Source organism: Austrofundulus limnaeus, unplaced genomic scaffold (genome assembly GCF_001266775.1).
Source record: "Austrofundulus limnaeus strain Quisiro unplaced genomic scaffold, Austrofundulus_limnaeus-1.0 Scaffold380, whole genome shotgun sequence".
Classification (NCBI taxonomy): Eukaryota; Metazoa; Chordata; class Actinopteri; order Cyprinodontiformes; family Rivulidae; genus Austrofundulus; species Austrofundulus limnaeus.
This window is the reverse complement of record NW_013952782.1, coordinates 486,057-494,996: the sequence shown is the minus strand read 5'-3', so window position 1 is coordinate 494,996 and position 8,940 is coordinate 486,057. Positions and strand designations below refer to the sequence as shown.

Genomic DNA, 8,940 nt, shown 5'->3' with positions numbered 1-8,940 from the left:
CCATACAGTATATTACCCTCCATTAATATGTATCTAACACAAACTAAGTAAAAAAAGATGAAACTGCCTTCCGCCTTCCTTGCGCGCCGCTCATAACGCGCGTGACGCGACGCACAACCCCTTGAGGCGCGTTCGCCATAGACTTTGCATGTAAACTGGCAGCTCCTGCCGCTCAAAACGCTCTCGGTGTGAACGAGCCATAAGTCTTAAAAGTCATTGAATTCATCAATCCAAAAATAAGGCCTTAATTAGCCTTAAAATGTCTTAAATCAATCTTTCAGAAATCTTAAAAATGTTAACACATTGTAAATAGGATGACTGTAATTCATCTCAAAATTAAAATAATTGGTAAAAATTATTTTTTAAAATATTCACATGCAGACAATCCCCTTTGACATCACTTCCTGTTATTACCTCCACCAAGGGTGAGGTAATGTTTTCGGTAACGTATGTCTGTCTGTCTGTCTGTGGACAACATTACTCAAACACTTGTGGACGGATTGTCAGGACATTTTTACCACATGTGTGTACTGGTCCAAGGAACACACCTTTAAATTTTGGTGATGTTCTGGATCATGATGTGGATACAGGAATTTATTTTCTTTTAACACTCTGAGATCGGCAAAGCTGTGATGCTTTCACAGGGCTTCTGTAAAAAACAGTGAGCTGGATTGGACAGCACGGACTTCAAACTTTATAAAAGTAATGTTAAAACCACATTTAACGATGAATATTTTTTACCATAATATGCACATTTACAGAACGTTTTGTGACCAGGAAGTGCGTGACTGCACCATGAAACCTATTTTTCCCATTTCCTCAAACACACCACATTTCTGAAACAACCAATGAAAACAGTTTGTCTCTACTAGGCTTGTAAACAGAGAGCTGCCGGGCCTCAAAGTTTGGAGACGGGGGGGCAGGAAGCACTTTATAAAGAGAGTCAAACCATTACAAACTCATACAAGGAGATAAAACAGACGTTTTACATGGTGAAATGTGACTGATGGAAACTTAGGAGCTTAATCCCACACCAGTTTGACCAGGAATAACATCAGGTGACCAGTCTGACTTTATTTTCACATTGGACTCCGCAGAGAAGAAATCCCATCATACTGCTGCTTAAATGTTCACTACGTCAGAACTTATTCAGCAAATGTTTCATCTCTGCTTTTACACATTAACTCTTACAGGATGGAGGAAACTGGACTTGGTGGAGGTTTGAACTCTCCAAGTGCTTCTAGTTTCACATGCAAATATCTCAACTGTCCATCTGAGCAACGTGAAATTTGTTTTATAATATGTTCATGTTGTCTTTACAAAAATGCATTCATTTTTCTAACAAAAACTTGATGTCACTTAAAGGTTTCAGCTACAGCAAGTTAGGGTTAAGACCCCTCTATGGGTCCTAAAACTACAAATTTTGGGTCGTTAGAGGATTCCCAGAAATTAAATTAAGTTTAAAACTGGCTGCTAAGAATGTTTCTGCTATAGTTAAATATTGATAAAAAACAATTGGTCCATACCAGGACTATTCAACTGAACTGCTCCAGGGGCCACAGTTACTGCAGACCAACAGCTGAGGGGCCAAACATCCAGCAGTTAACGTTATTATGTAAATAAACCAAGTATTACAAAGATCTGCTACCTTTGAATTAGTTTATTTTGCTGCTTTTAATCATGATTACAACATGCAGAACCTTATAAAAGTAGTGATAATTAAACAATATCAAAAACAAAAAGAACACATTCTGCCTCCTATTATTAGACACAAATAATATTTTAACATCTCTGACTTGTCAAATTTTTAAATAATTTTTTTTTCACTTTCATCATTTTGTCTTCAACTGCATTTAGTTTTAACTGTCTTGAGTGTTTATAGAAATGTTTTTTACCAGCTTGTAGCCAAGATTCTGATGTTTGTGTAGACACCAAACATGTCTGTGTTTAACTAAAATAACTTAGAGTAATTAAAGTAGAAAACTGGAGGGTTTGGGTTTAAGAGATGAATGAAACAACTGACGGGCCGAACTTTGGTCAGCAATATTTGAATACTTGAACCAAAAATACTTTGATTTATCAGTTTCTGACAGTTTTTTTTATTTTTTGTCATTATGAAATTGATCTTAAATTTAATTTCCCTTGGCATTAAAAAGTCTTAAAAAGTCTTAAACTTAACTTGCTTTAAACTGCAGGAGCTCTAAGACAAGAACATAATGTCCAAAATATAACATCTACTCAGTAAAATACTGGGTATAGTAGACAGTAAAGGATCTGGAGCTGCTTGTGTAAACAGAAATATTAGCTTGTGTTAAATAGTCCATCCACAGCACAGTGTTCCTGTGTGTCCATGATGTAGCCTGATCCCACAGCTCCTGCAGCAGGACTGCAGAGAAGCTGCTGTGTGAGGACCTGACTGTTGGCTGAGGGTCCAGTCTGTGGGCTCTCTGTAAGGATCAGTCAGACCACCTGTGTTGGACTAAAACATGATGTCTTTCATCTCCTCTGTCTGCAGATGAGAAGCAGGGAGGAACCATCAGAGTGTCCGACTACATGGATGCTGCTAAAAGAGGTGAGACAGCGCCACCTGGCTGCAGACTGAGGCTCTTCACCTCCATTACTGTGAGCTCAGGAACATGGAGGACATGTTAGGAAACTTGGACGTCACAAAATGATCTGTTTAGAAAGTTCAAAATGTTCTCAGCTACAGAAACACAAGTTAAGAGCTTTAATCAGAGAAACAAACAGGAGTTCTTCACAAAGGTCAGTTCAAAACAATCGTGTTTTGTTTAGATCAGGGCTATCCAACTGGCAGCCTGCAGGCCGGTGACTTACTTCCATCCAGCCTGCAGGTGGGGACCCGATCCAAACCCATAATAGTTTGTTTTTTTTCCAGAGACACACTTGGATCAGCAGCAGGGACAGCACATTAACCACATCAAATAACAAACTTCTCAGTTGTTGTTGCAACTTTCTGTGTTGATCTTTACGTAACTCATTTTTGTTTAGGCTACAGACAACAAACACACCAACATATTCTCTGTTTCAAACTTGTGATTGCAATGACCTGAAGGTGTAAAAGTACTAAACTGTGTCTAACATTCAGTTAATCATTCATAAATTCCTTTCTGAGGGTTAGAATTTGGTGGTTTGCTGGGGTTTGGTGAGTTGGACTGGTCTGGTCTGGGCCTCATTTTTGTAATAGTTATTTTTACTGTATACTATAAAATACTAGTTACTGTATTTGTGGATGTTTAGAGGTCTGAACTTTAAAGAAGCTGGGTATTTAGGGCCTCTGCTTTTGGGTAATAGTTTTGGGGTTGTTTATGGAGGATTATTTTATAAACCAGTATGTAAAGTCCTATGTAAGCCTAATTTTAGGCAATGGGTTAAGACTGAGGGAAGATTTGTTGTATGTGTTTAGTTTATACTAAGATTCTTTAGTTATAGTGTCTATTGAAGGTTGAATTAGAACAAAGGCAGTTCAATTTGAATTGTGCTGTTTTTGTCTACTTCATGCAACTTCTGTAGTTATGTAGCTGGTGATGCGCACTTCTAATTTTGGAGGTTTGTTTGGATTATTTTAAAGTTGTTCTCTGGTCATCTAGTTTATTTGCATGGTCAGAGGTGAGTGCAGCATCCCAAAATGTAGAACTGCTTTCAACAAAACGTCTTTCTCTTTGTTACCACAAATCATTGGAATAGCTTACCAAAGAACAATTTAACATGTTCCACTTATAAAATGTTGGCACATTTGGCAAAAATAGGGCTGTTAAATAAGCAGATTTGTGCTCATGATTGATGGATAAGGTTTTATGAAGTTGTCTGTTACTTTGTAGTTTGGTTTTAGTGAGATCGGAGTAATTGATTTTTTAAAAAATATGTATGTAATCATTTACTAAACTGGCTTTTTTATTGCGTGTTAAATCACATTTGATCACATCAACCTGTCCAGGGACTGCAGGTGGAAATTAGCATTCTTTGCTATAACCTGGTACCATGTATCTCTCCTTGTGAAAGGTTAATGAATTGTTGTACATTGTCTCTGTATAAATAAATAAACAGTGAACAGTTAGTACAGGAGCAGCAGGACTGCCTCAGTTTAATTCGTATCTAATGCTAAAACAAATTTCAGGACTTGGTCAACAAGCGTTTCAGCCGTTTATCACCAAACACTCCCACTGGGTGGGGGCCCCCCAGGGTGATTGATTACCAAGGTCAAGGTCTGTGTCCAATTGGGAGGTGATTTGGTGATGAATCGAACTAAAGTGCTATTGTATGTTAACCTTTAAGGCCACTAAAGGATGTAAATTTAAAGGAAAAGTTCAGAGGTTTGATCCATGTTTCTGATGGTGGGTATGTCAGTGTGTGGTTGAGGCTGATCCTCAGAGAAGACTGGGCACCTTTCTCATAGTGCTGTTCCCATGGGCAGAAGCCTGGGAAGGCAGTAGAGACGGGATAAATGGCTCTTTGAAGGGATTCGGATCTTGGACCATTTGTTTCATAGAGCCGTTCAAAAGAGCCGTTCCATTTTGAACGTATTACATCATCACGTAGGAAAAGCAAAAGCAAAGCGGCAGTGATTTAAGTATGAAAAAAATAAAGATTATATGAGGAATAAAAGAAATAAAACTACAAATGGCTCATTACTGCCCGAGATCCGGCTGCTAGCGTTCGTTGTAAAGAGCCGTTCAAAAGATTCGGATCGTTCGCGAACGTCACATCTCTAGAAGGCAGATGCGTACCACACCCCTGGTTCCAAAAACACACTGTCCGTCTACCTTTGAGGAGTTACAAAAATTTGAAGGTGCAGGACCACGAGCTGGAACACCACTCGGGGCCAATGTGCGGGGACGGCCTGATTGCGTCACTATTGGAGTGCCTGGTGCGACGCTTCAACTATAAACCTAACTTTCAGCTCCGTACTCGCTCTAAACTCCGGCCCCTGCTGTCCTCTTCAGACTTAGAAATGATAATTCATGCCTTCATTTCTACCTGCTCAGACTATTGTAACAGCTTGTTCACCTGTCTTAACCAGAAACAGTTAAATCGTCTTCAGTTTGTCCAAAACTCAGCAGTAAGACTCCTAACCTGAACCTCCAGATTCACCCACATCTCCCCGATCCTAGCAGAACTTCACTGGTTTCTGGTTCAAAGTCCTGGTCCTCACCTTCAGAGCTCTTCATGGCCAAGCACCTGAATACATTAAAAGTCTCATTTCACCTTACAACCCCAGAGGAGACCTCCACTCACAGGATCAACATCTCCTTATGGTTCCCCTCACTCACTTTAAGACCCCTGGTGACCGGTCCTTCTCCTCTGTGGCCCCCAGGCTCTGGAATGAACTCCCTTTAATCTGAGCTCCATTGATAACATTGTCTCTAAGACACTCCTAAAAACTCACTTTTTCTCTCAAGCGTTTAACGATTTCACCATTACTGCCAGCCTACCTCCATAGTGAATGCTCGCTAATCTTTGTTTTCTTTATTATTGAACTTGCACCATATTTTCTCTCCCACATTCATTATGTTTTGTGTATTATTGTATATTTTGACCTGCTTGTGTTTGATTTACAGTTTTAGAAATTAATTCTTGATTTGATGTTTCATTACGTTGCTTATGTGTAATTATGTTTTTCTGTTTCATTTTATTCTCTTCACCATTTTTATACTGTTAATGATTGTACAGCACCTTGTGAATATATTTCTATGAAAGACGCTTTATAAATAAAACTTTACTTACTTACTTACTCACTAACTCAGGGGGTCAGTTAGGCTTAGAAATAAGCTGTAAATGAATAGAAATAAATTCAAAGTTCCCATGAGGATAGAAGAACAAATGTGCACGTCCATGCATTTCTGTACATAAAGTATATATTTATATTTATATATGTATATATTATAGTACTGGTATAATTTATAATTTGGGTATATTGAACCTGTTGTTTTCTGCAGTGTGCAGCAGTCTGTCCAGCAGTCCTCCACAGAGTCCCTTCCTCTGTCTGGACCTGGTCTACATCTCAGTCCTGCTGCAGGAGCTCGGCTTCCCCCCACACACACAGCTCAGGGTGAGTTTGGATCCATGGCTTTGGTTGTGGATCAGTGATCTGATCAGTTACTGATTGATCCGTTCTAACTCCTTAACAGCTGGTGAGGACCATCAACCAAGTGGAGACCAGCTGGGCTCTGGGGGCCACCTTCCTTTACATTGAGTCCCTGAAGAAACACTGAGTCAAAGCACATGCTACATTTATTTTGAAAGACTCTGCAAAAGATCCTGGTCCTGAAGAAGAGCCGACCCAGAAGAATCAGACAGGAAAACCTGAAAACACTCCGACCACTGTTCTGTTTCTATATTTTTGTTCCAAAGTTGACAACTATTCTGTTTGTCGTCCTGTGAGCAGTGAAACAATCGAAACTTTTATTGTGGGAAGCAGAAAGTGGAGCAGAAACTCACATCAACAAAGAAGAAACTTCAGAAATCTGAACAGTAATTAAAATGAGAACTAGAAATGATCTGCAAAGCAGCTTCAACGTTATAAACTTTCTTTTCCAAAGCCCAACCGGATCTCAGGACTTCCTTTTGTTTTTATCTAATTCATGACAGATCCAAGCTCTTATTTTGGAGAGTATCTACGTGCCTTATTTTGAAATTTCAGGTTCAAACTTTTTTTTGTTTGCATTTTGTGTTTTTCTGACTTTAAATCCTGAATCCTGCCAACACTGTGACTTAATCCTGCTGAACATCAAAGGTCTGATTAAATCTAAGAGGGCGGCCATGATGGAAACAGAAGGAAGACAAGCATGCTGGGTCCTGTAGAAGACAGGGTCCTCGTGGTGACCACACACATTTGATAGAGCAGCACTTTAGGCAGAAACACACAGTAAAAAGTGAGCCTCAGACAAACAGTGTGTGTGTAAAAACTAAAGTCAGATCTAAAAACATACAGACCCGTGAGCAGCACCAGTTCTGATGGTCACACATGTTCAGTCTGAGGTTTTTACAGGGTTTATGAAGATAGTTCAATACAAACCATCACTTCCTGCCTGGAAGATACAATTCTGAGCTCAGATAAAGTACAAGTCAGTGAGAGTTTGAGTGTGTGACCTCTGACCTCTGTGGTAACTGAGGGAAAACCACCAGCAGAGACAAACTAAACTAAAATATCCACTGGATGGTAAAAACAGGACAGGTTGTGGAAATAAGAAGAGTTTGATGTTTGTTGTTTTCCAACAGTTTTTAAAACAGCTGAAAGGCTAGTGACAGACTGAAGGATCAAATCTGTAAAAAGGCTTCACTTAAACGGACTGTGTAGAAACTGTTAAAGATCTGAAAACATCAGTTTAATCATTGGTACAATTAAAAGTATTCACACCCCTTGAACTTTTCCATATTTTTTCAGGTTACAACCACAAACAAATGTATTTCATTGGAGTTTAATGTGAAAGACCAACACAAAGTGGTACACAAAGTGAAGTGGAAAGAAAATTATGCATGATTCAAAACATTTTTACAAGTAAAAATTTTAAAAGTGCAGCGTGCAAAAGTATTCAACCCCCCAGAGTCAATACTTTGTGGGACCACGTTTTACTGCAATTAAAGCTAAAGTCTTTTAGGGTACATCACCAGCTTTGTAACATCTAATGACTGAAAGTTTGGTCCGTTCTTTGCTCAACAGCTCAAGCTCAGTCAGATTAGAGAGTGTTAGTGAACAGCAGTTTTCAGATCTGGGTTTAGGTCTGGACCCTTCCAACACATGAATATGTGAGGATTTAAACCATTGTAGCCCTGGTTTATGTTTAGGGTCGTTGTCCTGCTGGAAGGTGAACCTCCACCTCAGTCTCAAGTCTTTTGCAGACTCCAACAGATTGTCCTGTATTTGTCTCCATCCATCTTCCCATCAACTCTGACTATCTTCCCTGTCCTTGGAAGAGTGTCCAACCCCTCTGGAGGAGACTGGTTCCAGAGCGGTGTGTCGAGGTGAGTCCAACTATATCTAGTCTGAACCTCTCAACCTCACACACCAGCTCAGGCTCCTTCCCCACCAGAGAGGTGACATTCCACGTCCCTAGAACCAGCTTCTGTAGCCGAGGATCGGACCGCCAAGGTCCTCACCTTCGACCACTGCCCAACATACATTGCACCCGACCCCTACGGCCCCTCCCACAGGTGGTGAGCCCATGGGAAGGGGAACCCATGTCTCCTCTTCGGTTGTCCCTGCTGGGCTCCATGGGTAAAAGCCTAGCCACCAGGCGCTCGCCAACGTGCCCCACCTCCAGGCCTGGCTCCAGAGTGGGGCCCCGGTGACCCGTGTCCGGGCGAGGGAACACTTAGTCAATTGATTGTGTTCATCATAGGTGTCTTTGGGCTGCACTTAGTCTGATCCCTCACCTGAGACCTGTTTGCCTTGGGTGACCCTACTGGGGGTATGAAGCCCCTGACACCAGAGCTCCTAGGATCACTGGGACACTCAAACCTCTCCACCATGATAAGGTGGCAGCCCAGGGAGAGGGAGCTCCAAACGACAGGATTTTAATATTTGTTACAACTAAATAAAGTAAGTGTATTCAGACATTTTACTGTTTTTAGTGTTGTTTTTGTTAATCATCCTCATCGTTCGAGGTTCTGCTGCCAAAATTTGGATCGAACTATTCCTGACGAGAACGCAGGTTTTGATGTGTTTTGTCTGGGACATTTTTCAAACTGTAGGAGACATGGAATGAAAACTGGGACAGAAAGAAGAATAACAGGTGAATAATAACGAAGCTATAAAGTTGATGAACTGGCGTCCTTAATAAATGTGAATTTATAAAACTGTCTCCTGTCAGGACATGTGTGATGATAAAATTAAAGCAACTTAATGGGATCCCTGATTAGTTGTAACATTAGACTTTATTTAATAAACATATATTTTAACTGTAAAATAAAGACTGTAAAAAT

General features: G+C 40.3%; 1 protein-coding gene across 3 annotated transcripts in view; it reads left to right on the top strand.

Annotated features, from left to right (window-relative positions):
- Positions 1 to 7,383, top strand: part of entpd6 (ectonucleoside triphosphate diphosphohydrolase 6) — a gene marked incomplete in the record, with an annotated part of 28,908 nt that extends 21,525 nt beyond the window's left edge. For all 3 annotated transcript variants that reach the window (XM_014023616.1, XM_014023617.1, XM_014023618.1), the window contains 2 exon segments: positions 5,955 to 6,067; positions 6,147 to 7,383. In XM_014023616.1, the coding sequence (XP_013879070.1) occupies positions 5,955 to 6,067; positions 6,147 to 6,230 (197 nt within the window).
- Between the last annotated feature and the right edge of the window lie 1,557 nt (positions 7,384 to 8,940).